The sequence below is a fragment of the Sinocyclocheilus grahami genome, unplaced genomic scaffold (assembly GCF_001515645.1).
Source record: "Sinocyclocheilus grahami isolate Dianchi unplaced genomic scaffold, SAMN03320097.WGS_v1.1 scaffold57.1, whole genome shotgun sequence".
NCBI lineage: Eukaryota > Metazoa > Chordata > Actinopteri > Cypriniformes > Cyprinidae > Sinocyclocheilus > Sinocyclocheilus grahami.
This window is the reverse complement of record NW_015505236.1, coordinates 790925-805533: the sequence shown is the minus strand read 5'-3', so window position 1 is coordinate 805533 and position 14609 is coordinate 790925. Positions and strand designations below refer to the sequence as shown.

The window sequence follows — 14609 nt, the reverse complement described above, 5'->3', positions numbered from 1 at the left end:
TGACTAAAATGATTGTACGCATATGTACAAGTCATTGGTGTTTGGTGATTCGTTTTTGGCTCAAGGTCTGCATTTAAAGTCACACCAGAGGTGTTCAGATGGGATTAGGACTTTGCTTTCTGCAGACCAGTCAAGATCTTCCACACTGACCGGAATCAATCCTTTTTTCTTTTTTTTCTTTTTTTTACCTGCCTTATACACAGAGGCATTGTTGTGTTAGAATAGAAAAGGGTCCTGTTCAAACTATTGGTATAAAATTAGAAGCACACAATTCCCTAGAATATCATTATATGCTTAAACATTACTCGTGGAAATTACTAAAGTAGTCAAACCTGTTCATTAGAAGGGGGTGTGTCCCAATACTTTGGGCAATGTCGATTAAATCCTTTCCAAGTCTTGCATCTGTATCCTCTAGACTGCTGTTCATACACTGTACAAAACTACTATCAGTCTTGGCTTGATCTCTGGAATCAAAGAGTAAAGGCTGCATGCTGATGAATGTAAAGTTGTACGTCTGAGGGAGCCCATGATGAGCTGTCCGATTAAAACGCCTCCAAGAGAAAAGGGGAAGACCATTCTGAGTAGTGGGTCCATTCACAGCTTCAGCCGAAAACATCTGGGCCATGTGATAATCTGTAACCTAAGTGCATGCAGCCTCCATTAGAATCACACTGTATCTTTACTAGTTTTTATGTAATAATAACACATCAACCAAAATGACCTATTTCTGTACCTTAGTATCATAACAGCCCCCTGGATGAGGTCGTCGAAGTCTCAGGTCATTTCGGCAGCAGATGGATTTACAAGGATGCTTGGTCGCCTTCGTTCTGAAATTCCACCTGCTCTGGTAAAACAATACCCATCTCAAAAAGCTCAGTTAAATGTATTTGCTGTGAGTAAAAAGCTTATTGTATTTCTAACATTTTATTCAAATTTTCTAGAGATCATTGGGCAATGCTTTGATGACATCGGGGGCCAGACTGACTCATCTGGACTTGAGCGACAATGCCTTCGGCCCTGATGGTGTAAAGGGAATTGAAAGCCTTCTGAAGAGCTCTGCATGCTACACCTTACGTGAGCTCAGGCTTAAGAATTGTGGCATGGGCATTGGAGGGGGTATGGTAAGTTTAGGTCAGCTCGATGTAACCGGTTTAAAAAAAGGCATCATAATTTGAGTGGTTATGATTTCAGATGTTTAAAAGCTTTAAAACAGTTTTAAACGTGTTAATATTTTTGGAGCTCATGAAACAGATGGAATATGTAGTTTTATTTCTTTATTTTATTATTATTTTCTTTTTTATAGATCCTTGCTTCTGCTTTGACTGAATCTCACAAGCAGTCTAGAGCAGCTGGCTCCCCCCTGAGGTTAAAAGTCTTCATAGCTGGACGTAATCGGCTGGAGAATGATGGTGCTACTGCACTTGCCAAAGCATTTAAGGTACTAAGGCATAATGTTTTATAAAAATATATATTTACACTATTGTTTAAAAGTTTAGGGTCAGTACCTTTTTTTAAATTAATACTTTTATTTAGCATAGATGTTTTACATTGATCAAAAGTGACTTCTATTTCCAATAAATGTTGCTCTTTTAAACTTTCTTGGTGACTACTTATATATTCCACTGCCATAAAATGTAAATATTTCTACTGTGTATTTCGCTTTGTTTGACTCTCTGTTCGTATTTTTTATTTTTTTAAACAGTTGTTAGGCAGTCTTGAGGAGGTCCATATGCCACAGAATGGAATCAACCATCCTGGTATCTCTGCTTTAGCCACTGCCTTAAAGCACAATCCAAACCTTCAGCTTCTCAACCTCAACGACAACACTTTTACTAAGAGAGGATCGATAGCCATGGCGGAGGTATGTTGAGCAACTCTGTATCATGACTTTATATGGTTAGAAGAGATGTTTATTAATGGCTGTCTGTGTGATTTCATCCATGTTTAGGCTATTAGGCACCTCCAGTGTCTTAAAGTCATCAATTTTGGGGACTGCTTGGTTCGCTCAGAAGGTGCGATTGCTTTAGCAGGGGCCCTTAGAGAGGGACTGCCATTCCTCAGGGTTAGTTGGTGCATGATACCAGCATTGAATCTAGCTGACACACACAAACGCTTCCATTCAGTGTTTGTTGATACTGTGGGCATTCTAAAATATTTGTTTTGTTTAGGAGCTGAATTTGTCATTTGGAGAGATCTGTGAGGCTGCAGCTGTGGTAGTTGCAAAGGCTGTTCGGGGCAAAGCTGATCTGGAGAAACTGGACCTGAATGGTAAAATAATAACATTTTGTTGTCACAGCATTTTATTACTACACAAGTATGCTCTCCCTGATCCACTACTGGTGCCCTGTCTTAAAAAAAAAGCCTCCTTTATGAATTATACTGTACTGAAACATTCTGCAAATATGATCAGGAATCTTAAATGCGTTAGGCCAGTGATTTAATATTTATTTTTTTTCAACGTGTTGTCTGTCACAATATTTAAAGGCTCCCCACATAAGGTTTTAGGTATTTCTGTCATAATTATGACAAGCTGCTTGCTTTCAAACTTTTTTATTAACAGAAATTGGTAGCTTTGATATATTTTATATATAAATCTGACATATTTTTATCTTTAATGTATATATGTATGTGTGTGTATTTTTTATTTATATATATATATACATAATGAATATACACAGTACACACACAAATAATATGTAAACATATTATTTTGAATGTGATTAATTGTTTTGCAGCCCTACACTTTATTAACATTATTTAATATTTACTAATTCACATGCATATCTTTCTGAACAAGTGTGGACCGGAGGTAGACTTCCGCCACAGTTCCATCGCCACCAACCTTAGACCACCTCCTAAAAGCTGTGTGACATCTTTTTTAAAATACAGTGCATGCATAATTATTAGGCAAGTTGATATTCTGATCATATTTTTTTTCACACATTTTAGCAATTCCAAACCACATCAATCTTAATAACTACTATTCATTTTATATTTAATCATTTATAAGTGATGTATAATTGTCCATGAAGCCTGGAAGGTGTACATAATTCAGGTGTACATAATTATTAGGCAGGTTTTCTTTTACAGATAAAATGAGCCCAAAAAAAAAAGATTTAACTCAGACCTTTAAGTCAAAAATTATTAAATGAGAAGGATGCAATACTAGAATTTGCAAAGTTAAGGCATGACCATTGGACAGTGAAATGCTTATTGAGTCAGCAAGGTCAGAAAAAACAGGTGAAGAGAGACACATGTTAACTGCAAAAGAATTAAAGGGATAGTTCACCCAAAAATGAAAATTTGATGTTTATCTGCTTACCCCCAGGGCATCCAAGATGTAGGTGACTGTTTCTTCAGTAGAACACAAACGAAGATTTTTAACTCAAACCGTTGCAGTCTGTCAGTCTTATAATGGAAGTGAATGGGAATCACGGCTTTGAGTCAAAACAAACATACACAAACAAAACCAAATTAAACCCTGCGGCTCGTGACGATACATTGATGTGTAAAGACATGAAACGATCGGTCTGTGCCAGAAACTGAACAGTATTTATATCTTTTTTTTTACCTCTCTTTACCTCTTGTCTCTTTTTTGGTTCATTTTATATGTAAAAGAAAACCTGCCTAATAATTCTGCACACCAGAATATAAGGAGTTTTTCACTTCCAGCCTTCATGGACAATTACAGTGGGTACGGAAAGTATTCAGACCCCCTTAAATGTTTAACTCTTTGTTATATTGCAGCCATTTGCTAAAATCATTTAAGTTTATTTTTTTTCCTCATTAATGTACACACAGCACCCCATATTGACAGAAAAACACAGAATTGTTGACATTTTTGCAGATTTATTAAAAAAGAAAAACTGAAATATCACATGGTCCTAAATATTCAGACCCTTTGCTCAGTATTTAGTAGAAGCACCCTTTTGATCTAATACAGCCATGAGTCTTTTTGGGAAAGAGGCAACAAGTTTTTCACACCTGGATTTGGGGATCCGCTGCCATTCCTCAAATCAACTTGCCTAATAATTATGCACACACTGAAGTGTCTCTGTTCTGTTGAATTAAGTTTGGTGTCAAAGTTGTTATTCTGTTGTAATCTTTTCTGGTTGCATGTTTAGGAAATTGCTTTGGAGAGGAAGGCTGTGAGGCTCTCAAGGAAGTGATGGAGAGCGTGAACATGGAAGATCTGCTGGGCTCGCTCAGGTATTTATCTGGGTTGTATTGGTTGTTTCTTGTATAAATAAATTGAAGGCAAATTCATATTTTCCTGTATTTGAAATACTTTTACAATTAGACTAATGAAAGATGTGCTTAATGCAGTGATGATGAAGGAGAGCCTGATGATGATGATGAGGAGGAGGAGGAGGAAGATGAAGATGAAGAGGATACAGAGGAAAATGGTGTCAATGGAGCAAAATATGTCATTGAAGAAAAGGTGATCCTAGCAAACATCTGCATGCCTGAATGGACTGCTAAACCTGATGTGTTTCTATTTTTACATCAAATGAACAATTTGGAGTTTACCTGCATTGTCCTCTCGCCACAGGAGGATCCTCACTGTGGTTCTGAGCTCACGTCCTTCCTCATCTCCCCATCAGCTGAGAAACTGATCTCCCTTGGAGCCAGAAGGATCCAGCTCATTGAGCAGCAGGTACATTGTTGATTCATAAGGTTCAGCTGGACATCAGGATGGTTTAACTTGTTCTCCAACCCAATGAAATCATTGCCTCTTTTTTTTTTTTTTTTTTTAGGTTGACGTCTCCGATGCTAGTAAGGTGTCAGATGTTTTTCTCAAGATTTCATCAGTATACAAAGACGAACCAGAAGTAAAGCAAGCTATATTTGAGAGCACTGGTATGACTTAATATCATACAATTAAACATTTAAAGGGGCAGTTCACCCCAAAATGAAAATTCTGTCTCCACTTACTCACCCTCATGTTGTTCCAAACCTGTGTGACTAATCAGCTGTTCATCTTCTTGGCCAGATGCCCTGTTGAAGAAAGTCTTTTCCAACTCCTACTCTCAATCTTATAGTTTTATCTCCTCACTGATAGTGAACCTGGGACTTTTAAAGGTACTATACTCGATGTGATGCTCAGTTCAGTTTGTCTTTCATTTCCCCCCGTTTTGTCAGTGTTGTTTATTACTGCTGCTTGCTTTTCCAGAGTGAAGATAAGAAGATAAAGAAGGTAGCTGTACTGCCTGGACACTTACTTGCTTTGGAGCGTGCAGCTGCACAAGAGTTTTTCCCTGAAGATCAGGCTGGAGTTCTGCAAGAATTTGTGTCACGGTTAGTTTGTGTTCAAAATATAATGTATATCTAGTTTTATTGCATTTTCCTGACCACCTATGCACTCAAAATAAAAGGTAGAAAGCTACAGTATCACTGCTACTTTAGGGTATTACCTTAAAGGGGTCCTTTTATGCTCTTTTACAAAGTCTTGATTTTGTTTTGGGGGTGTACTAGAACATGCTCTCATGCTTGGTGGTTTGAAAAACGCATTATTTTTCACATAATTTACATTATTAAAATACCTTTCTCCCCAGCCTGGCACAAACGGCTCGATTAGTTCTGGCTTTGATGAAGGTCCGCCTTCCGAAAAACAAAATGTGTTGTGATTGGTTAGCTGTCCCAGTGTGTTGTGATTGGCGAACAGCTTAGACAGTGTTTCATTACTGCCACGCCCCCTTGCTCAGTCTTTCAACAAAAACTTTTGGGTGAATCTGGCACTGTACTCCCTTGTGTTGTGGAAGCTGTCCTCAGTAAAATGCGCAGCACACAATAGCAAATTGTGGTTATAATGCTCAAGAACAGAGTTAAAAAATAAATTGCAACCACTGTTTCCTGACATCATCCGCTTTCGGAAGCCCACAAGCGTTCTAACCACGACCTCGCCCCTCCCCACCCCCCAACCATTAGAATTTCTGTAGGCGGGAATTATTTGTAATGATATTCCAATGAGCCGCTTTGTGATATCACAAAGCCCGGAAAACAAACGCTGTAGTCCAAACGAGCCGTTCTTTGTAGTTCTTGAAAAGGGATTATTAAAAAAATGAAATATCTCCCTTTGGAGTGGACTTTGAGATTTGTAACTTCTAGATCATCTTTATGCCAAAACATACACACTACACACTGACTAAAATTAAAAAAGTGAAAAAGCATAATAGGACCCCTTTAAGGTACAATAGCTAAAAGATACATCTTTGTACCTCTTTTACCCCTAAATGGTAAATGTTAGTACTTAAAATGGTACATATCAGTACAGTACCTTTGGAAAAGGTTACCACCCTAGTGACAGTTTTGTACCTTTTTTCTGTGTACTATAATGATCTTAAGACATTACATATATGTATTTGTTTGTTTTCCAGAAATGGCAAAGTCTTAGAATCCTGCTGCAATGCCAGAGATGCTCTCAAGACCACGTTGATGAAAAGGACCACTGCTTAATTCTTAAACCCCATTATAGAGCCACTGAAATTACTTACTACGGGTAAAAAAAAAACCTTGACAGGATACATTAAACTATTGATCTAGTTTATCTAAGTTCAGTCATGCAGATCTCAGACTGCAAAGGTTGGCAAAGTACAGTGATGACTAGTGCCTCATGACAATTAACTGAATTTCCTTACAGATCAACTGTAGACAGTTAGCTTTGAATAAGAGTGTTGTGTTCTTTCATCTCTTTTTAGAAATATTGCTTCTATTTTTATACATGGAAAGGGGAAATGGGGGGGAAAAGGCACTGGATGATAATTAGGACTTAATTATCGCTTAAACCTTAAATGATTGTAATGTTATAACTGATATTTCTGAACAATTGTCAATACTTAAACTGTCACATTGGCATGTTCACTCTCTCATGCCTTTTATTAGATGTGCCATATTGTGAGATACTGGTGGTGCAATTAAAACCAAAATCAAGTAGTATAAACATCTTAAAGTCTTTGGATTGAAATGAAGAAGGCAGTGAAAGTGAAGTGGAAATTTTTTTTTTGGACATTAGTATATTTAATACTAGAACTGGTATGCACTGAATATTGTCATATTTGCAACATTCCATTTTGTTGATATTAAACCGTTTTCTTTTCTTGGGAGAAAAATCGTGTTGTCTGTGTTTGTGTAATATTCACCATTTTCAAATGTAAAGCCGTTGCATGCAGTTATAAAGTCCTGTAGTTCAGCTCTCACTCCAATGCGCTTTCACCAAACGCCTGAGTGACACAAATGCCCCAAGTTCACTGAGCCTTGAGCGGTCCAGCAAGCCTGTCGGGCGATTTTCTCAGTGTCTTGACTCTGAAAAGAATATAGGTGTTGAACCACTTGGAGGGAGCCTTCTCTCCTCCGGTGGTGTATTTATGAGAGACTACGAACAGTGCGCGTCTTTGTGTGCTGCAGAGCCGTGGTCTGAAGTCTCATGGGACTCAACCAACATATTTCGCAGTTGGAAAATCATTTTTTCGGCTGCTTCGGTTTCGCTGCTCCGTAAGAAGTAGAGTTTTAAAACTCTTTTTATGTAACGATATTCTCCGCATTTGTTCGAAATTTTATTTTGTAAGTATTTTGTTTATGACGGAGCGTGTTTTTGTTTGTGAAGACCGTGAGAGAGTCCCTACAGATAAGGTAAGGAACATTTGAAGATTCTTATTGCGTTTTTGGAGTAAGTTATTGAATGTTTTATTACTTTAAAAATTTAAAATATTGTAAATGAGTTGTGGCTTCGAATGCTGAGTCTAAGTTATAAAATAAACTTCATGCTCAACAGCAGGGAATCTATACAGTCACACTGAGAATCTGCCATCAAACTGTATTAAAAGGTTTTCACCTACATGTAAAAAACAAAACAAAGCCATTATTGAAGAAGCAGACTTTACATAAATGCCAGAACATTGTTCTGGGGAACGAGTCTGATCAATAATTGATTTAATCGAATTCATAACATTTTAAACAACTTACCCTTTCCAAAATACCCTTTTCCACAGCTCACCTATTTGGTTAGATCTATCTTTATTATAAAGCTGACACTTGTACTGTATCACAGTGTTATTGTCATAACTTGTTTACACGTTTTTTTTAGTTTGGATGAATAAATGTAGAAATATGGCTATTATAAGAGGATTTAATTGTCAGATTTCACATTGGAGTCTGCTCCTGAAGTGCCTGTTTTGACATTCAGTTTTGAGAGAGTGAAGCAGTTGCATTCAACCATAAATTGTGAATGCCTTCAATCCAGCCAGTTCAAACATACCAGCAGAGCTCAACACTCTAAATCCTCAAATCATGCCACGATGGCAAACTAAACTGGCATAGTTTTAATTAAGCTTGCTGATTTTTTCACCTTACAAAGTAACCTGAATAAGGTAAATGAAGTTGTTACTTGGTGTTATACATTTTGTTTTACACAGAAAGACCAAAATGTTTAGCCTTCCCACGTTGTCGGTTATAATGTTACTTGCCCTGAAGTTCCATACTGTGCAGTCGGGCAAATGCCCAAAGTTCTGCATCTGTGACAACATCCAGCTCACGGTTGCTTGTGTCAACAAGAATCTCACTGAGGTGCCGCCTACCATTGATGAGGTAATCTGTGCACCACCCTGATCACTATGGCCTTATTTTTACTGAATTTCTATAAAATTATGTAATATTTGCATTGCTTTTATGCTGCCCTCTGTATATCTTCAAGATAACAGTGAAACTCGACCTGAGAGGAAATGACATGCAGGAGCTTCCTACAGGGGCGTTCACACACACCCCTTACCTCACCCACCTGTCGCTGCAGAACAGCAACATCCGAAGGGTGCGGGAAGGGGCTTTCCGCAGACTTGGCCGACTGGTCTTACTCAACCTGGCCAACAACAAGATTGAGATCCTGTACCAGGTAACGCAAGCAAGACACAATGGATTGGTCTTTATAATTGTAATTCTGGACAATCTTTGCATGCATCTCATAATTTCCTCTCCTAACACACTAGGAGTCATTTGATGGGCTTTCATCGCTGAAGCAGCTAATTATTGACCGAAACAGAGTGGAGGAGATCCAGCCTGGAGCTTTTTCACAGCTTGGCCTTCTCAACCTCCTCTCACTCACACGCAACCAATTGGTGTACATACCTAACATGGCATTTCAGGGTTTGCAGAACATCAAATGGCTACGTCTCAGTCACAATTCTCTCAATTATCTGGCAACAGAAGCATTTGCTGGCCTCTTCACTCTTACACGTTTGAGCCTGGATAACAATGAGCTGCAATTTTTCCCCACTGAGACAATGACAAGGTGAGCTTAAAGAAACATTCTAGGTTTAAGTTATTGACTTAGATGCCATGAACTAACAATGGACTACTTATATAAATATCAGTCTTTATACATTTAAAGGGGTCATATGATGCGATTTCAAGTTTTCCTTTCTCTTTGGAGAGTTACAAGCTGATTGTGCATAGATAAGATCCCTGAAGTTGCAAAGACTAAAGTCTCAAAACCAAAGAGATATTCTTTATCAAAGTTAAGACTGCCACACCCCCCTAAAACGCCTCGTTCTAACACGCCCCCACATATCTACCTCACTATGTGGAAATATTAGCATAATACCGCCCAAATGTTCACGCAAAGAAAGAAGGCGTGGTTTCAGTAACCACAGTTAGTGTTGAAGCAGCCATGTCAGGGAGACGCCTGTGTGTTTCTAGGCGAAAGCAAAAGCACTTTATTTGGCCTTCCAAAAGTAGATGCTTTTAGAAATCTTTAAGATCACTTACAACAGAACAGCAATGCATTTTATGGACGACCGTTTCATGAACCTAGGAGAGGAGGTAATTCTGACTTTGCTATGACAATCTAGCGCTTCTGAATCAGCTACTGATTTGTTGTTAGTTTAAGTATTTGCTATCGACTGTTCAAATGCGGAGTTTTGCGCATCGTGTGTGTGTGTGTGTGCTGCGCTTGTCGGAAGGAGGGACTTTGTAGAAAACGAAGCGTTTGAGAGAGGCGGGGCATAGAGGACCTACAATAATGTACAGTATTTGAAAAATAATGTGTTTTTTGAACATTAAAGCATGTCAACATATTCTGTTACACCAAATACACAAAATAATGATCTTTAAAAAAGCATCATATGACCCCTTTAACATTAACCTTGATCAGTGAGTCCAGGGGGGCCTCAAAATGACTTAAATGCTTTAAAGTAAGAGCAAACAAGCATTAAAATAAGCCCAACAACACCAAATTAAATATCTTCTTATTTTAACTGACCTTTCAAACCATTTTCTTTTTTCTTTGAAAAACCAGTTCAATTCTTATGGTCTTGAAAAATCTAGATATATGAGGAAGCCTCATTTTAAAATTGATTTCTAGGCCTGGAAAAGGCAGGTAAATGATAAAACAATAATAATATACAGATAATACAGCTGACAGATCTGGAAAATATTGATAGTTTTTTTGCCTCCAAAAACATGATTTCATTTCATAATGTTCATGAAACATGCTGATGATTGCTCTGAGCACAACAAATATCAGATGAAGTGAGTCGTACTGTCCACTTTTAACTTTAATATTTGGTATGTCCACCTTTTGCAGCAATTACAGCAGCGCACCTCTCTGGCATAGTGTCAATATATTTTCTGAGAACTTCAACACTGTACAAATACAGCTGACAGATCTGGAAAATATTGATAGTTTTTTTGCCTCCAAAACATGATTTCATTTCATAATGTTCATGAAACATGCTGATGATTGCTCTGAGCACAACAAATATCAGATGAAGTGAGTCGTACTGTCCACTTTTAACTTTAATATTTGGTATGTCCACCTTTTGCAGCAATTACAGCAGCGCACCTCTCTGGCATAGTGTCAATATATTTTCTGAGAACTTCAACACTAATGTTATCCCATGCCTTCTGCAACTCAAGCCAAAGGCTTTCCTTTGAATGTATAATAGATCTGTCTAGTTTATTTTCCAACTCACCCCATATTTGCTTGATGGGGTTGAGGTGTGGACTTTGAGGGGGCCAGTCCATCATTTCAATGTTCCAGCAGATTCCCTCCGTCGCAGGTAGTTCTGGCAATAGTTAGAAGAATGTTTGTCATGGTCATGGTGAAAATAAATCCAGGCCCAATAAAACGACTCCCAGATGGTACTCCGTGCCTCACCAAAATTTTGTGGTATACTTTCTTATCCATGATGCCATCAATTTTCTCTTAAGTCACCCGTTCCTGAGGCTGAAATGACACCCGACACCATAATACTTCCCACTCTGTGTTTAACTGTTGGCAAGTGACACTCATTTTTATATCTCTCCCACTCTCTCCATCAAATATTCACTCTTCGATTGTTGTCAAACTGTTGGACTCTTGGATTCATCAGTCCACAACACTTTATACCAATGTTCCTTTGTCCATTTCTTGTGTTCTTTTGCAAATTTCAAGCATTTCACTCTAGTTTTCTCTTTCAGTAATGGTTTCTTTGCTGCTGTTCTGCCAACAAGTTCTTCTTCTCCCAGTTTCTGACGTTGATCTTACCTCATGAGAACTGTGTGACCTTTCTTCAGTCATTGTGAGGTCTTTCTTCAGTCCTTAAGACTAAGAATTTTGAGATGCTTCACTTCACTCTCCTTTCGGTTCTGGTGTGAATTGGTGGCATCATGATGATCTAAATTGTACTTTACAGTGTTTGGACTGCATCTCACATCCTTGGCTATGCGGCGGTAACTCCAGCCAGCATCAAAATGGGCCTTTATTCGAACCCATTGCTCACTCGTTAGCTCCTTCTTCAGCCATGTTCAAAGAGCAACATGTGCTTCAAGACTACTTCTAGAGGCTTTGAATTTATTGGTGGTGTGGCCTCAGTGACAAAACCCTGATGTTACCAATCGCTTAATGGGCAGGATAGGCCTTGTACTTTCAAAAGAATCACACAGCTGTGTCCTAAGACTCTTGCACCACCATCAATTTAACCACAATCACACCTGACAATGATTACACAAGTAATTTGACTTCTTCTGTGAAGGAACATGATTGTGTGACTGTGACTACATTTACATGGACATCGGTAATCAAATTATTTACCTTATTCTAAATAAGAAAATATTAGAATTAAGGTGTACACATGAGTTGCTTTTAGAATATTCCTTTTATGTTCCCGTTTTAAATGTTATAGTACATAGATCGATTAGTAAAAGTAAAAGTGGGTGAGTGTGTCTGTGTGAATGGGTGAGTGAGTGTGTCCCAGCACTGGGGTTGCATGAGTTAGTGTACTCTCTGTGCTGGGTTGCGCGGCAGAAAGGGCATCCGGCGCAAAACATGTGCCAAATCAGTTGTGCGGACTCCGCTGTGGTGACCCCTGATAAAGGGAATAAGCCGAAAGAGAGAGAGTACATAGATCGATTAATGGCACACATCATTACGTTCCTTCCAGAATTTCACGTATAAACATATAGTTTGTCTTTGTTATGGTGCCATATACAGTTTTGGGTGTTTCATTTTTAAATTTACGAAAGCTTCAAGTGCAGTTAATTATTTGTCATGCTATACGTGCAAACAGATGATGGCATTGTTGAAGCCATGCCCTGCGTCCCAATGTGCATACTATCCACCCTATCTGCCTTAAATTACTAATATCACAAGACATGAGTTATATGACAAGATATGACAAAATGGCGCCGATGATGATGGCGTGCTCTGTAGTTGTTTTTGTTAGTTTGTCCTGTCTTTAGTTATATCCCTGCAATCAGTTTCACCAGAGACTAATTGCTGGACATTCGGCACTACACATCACCCGATATATTACCGGTTTTCAACTATTCTGATGTCATGCTGGACATAGTAGTTGGCGGAGTAGCTGCGCTGATCAAGCACTTCAGGAAGCGCAGAAGGGGGAAGCGAGCTGGCGCCCTCGTGAAGCTCAGGCAGCACGGATTTCGAACGCCATTGCCTAGCATCCATCTGGCGAACCTCCGCTCTCTACCCAACAAAACGGACAAACTCCTTCTGCTCTCCCGGACAAATAAAGATTTCTCACACTCTGTTGCTCTGTGTTTCACGGAAACCTGGCTGAATGATGCCATACCGGACAGCGCGTTGAGTCTGCCGGGCTTTCAGCTGTTTAGAGCGGATCACAACGCAGAATCTACGGGGAAATCACGTGTCGGCGGGACATGCTTTCACATCAACGAAAGGTGGTGTACAGATGTAACCGTGTTAAAGAAGCTGAAGCGCTTTTCATTAACTGTAAGCCTTTCTATTCGCCGCGGGAGTTTTGCTCGTTCATTCTCATCAGTGTCTACATTCCTCCGCAAGCACACGTGAACTCGGCTTTACAACAACTAGCTGATCAGATCACAGAGACAGAACAACAACACCCGGACTCTGTTTTAATCATTCTCGGGGACTTTAATAAAGCCAATCTCTCCCGTGAACTGCCAAAATACAGACAGCACATCACATGTCCCACCAGAGACAGTAATATATTGGATCACTGTTACACCACAATAAAGAATGCATATCACTCTGTCCCACGGGCAGCTTTGGGGCTCTCTGATCACTGTTTGGTTCATCTTATACCGACCTACAGGCAGAAACTGAAATCAGCTAAAGCTGTATTAAAATAAAGAGGAATTATTCTGAAAAGCTAAGGACTCCATTCACTTCCAGAGACTCGGCATCAGTGTGGAAAAGTCTGAAAGAGATCACCAACTACAAGACACCATCCCCCAGCACTGTGGAGAATCAACAACTGGCAAACAATCTGAAGGAGTTCTACTGCAGGTTTGAAAAAACCCCCCACACCCGCCCTGAAGACCTCCCCACACAACCATTCACACCTCCTGCAACCCCCCTCTCCCCCACACCTGCACCTCAAATCAGTGAAGACGAGGTGCGCCAGGTCTTCCGGAAGCAGAAAAGGAAAAAAGCACCAGGCCCAGATTGTGTTACACCAGTCTGTCTGAAATCCTGTGCTGACCAGTTGGCTCCCATCTTCACACAGATCACTGGAGCTGTGCGAAGTCCCTTCATGCTTCAAACGCTCCACCATCATCTCCATCCCAACGAAATCCAAAATTACAGTACTAAAGGACTACAGGCCTGTGGCTCTAACGTCTGTCGTCATGAAGTCATTTGAAAAACTGGTGCTGGCCCACCTGAAGGACATTACTGGACCCTTGCTGGATCCTCTTCAGTTTGCCTACAGAGCAAACAGGTGTGTGGACGATGCAGTCAACATAGGACTGCATTATGTTCTGCAACATCTAGACAGACCAGGGACTTATGTGAGAATCCTGTTTGTGGACTTCAGCTCGGCCTTTAACACGATCATCCTAAACCTCCTCCTGTCCAAACTAACTCAGCTCTCCGTGCCCACCTCCGTCTGTCAGTGGATCAACAGCTTCCTGACAGACAGGCAGCAGCTAATGAGGCTGGGAAAACTCACATCCAGCACCCGTAAGATCAGCACTGGAGCTCCTCGGGGTTGTGTTCTCTCTTCACTGCTCTTCTCCCTCTACACCAACGACTGCACATCTAAAGACCCCTCTGTCAAGCTCCTGAAGTTTGCAGACGACACCACACTCATCGGCCTCATTCAGGACGGTGACGAGTCTGCTTACAGACAGGAGGT

General features: G+C 39.8%; 2 protein-coding genes across 2 annotated transcripts in view; both read left to right on the top strand.

Moving 5' to 3' along the window:
• Positions 1-808: 808 nt before the first annotated feature.
• Positions 809-6501, top strand: LOC107584176 (ran GTPase-activating protein 1-like). The gene is made up of 13 exons (XM_016270681.1): positions 809-847; positions 942-1121; positions 1304-1438; positions 1703-1861; positions 1949-2062; positions 2169-2268; positions 4125-4209; positions 4327-4441; positions 4553-4657; positions 4758-4860; positions 4994-5082; positions 5174-5298; positions 6378-6501. Exons 1-13 carry the CDS (start codon positions 809-811, stop codon positions 6454-6456), a joined length of 1428 nt encoding a protein of 475 aa, XP_016126167.1. The 3' UTR covers positions 6457-6501.
• Positions 6502-7401: 900 nt separating this feature from the next.
• Positions 7402-14609, top strand: part of chadlb (chondroadherin-like b) — a 14304-nt gene continuing 7096 nt past the window's right edge. Inside the window, exons 1-4 of the mRNA XM_016270710.1 lie at positions 7402-7629; positions 8412-8583; positions 8690-8884; positions 8979-9280. Coding sequence (XP_016126196.1) covers positions 8422-8583; positions 8690-8884; positions 8979-9280 — 659 coding nt within the window. The 5' untranslated portion in view covers positions 7402-7629; positions 8412-8421. The remainder of the gene's footprint in view (positions 7630-8411; positions 8584-8689; positions 8885-8978; positions 9281-14609) is intronic.

Bases quoted from the DNA above. Each gene is read 5' to 3' on its own strand.
- LOC107584176 (XM_016270681.1), top strand. From the start codon at position 809: ATGCTTGGTCGCCTTCGTTCTGAAATTCCACCTGCTCTG. The intron at 4,210-4,326 runs GTATTTATCTGG...TGCTTAATGCAG, and splicing joins GATCTGCTGGGCTCGCTCAG to TGATGATGAAGGAGAGCCTG. The intron at 4,861-4,993 runs GTATGACTTAAT...CTTCTTGGCCAG, and splicing joins AGCTATATTTGAGAGCACTG to ATGCCCTGTTGAAGAAAGTC.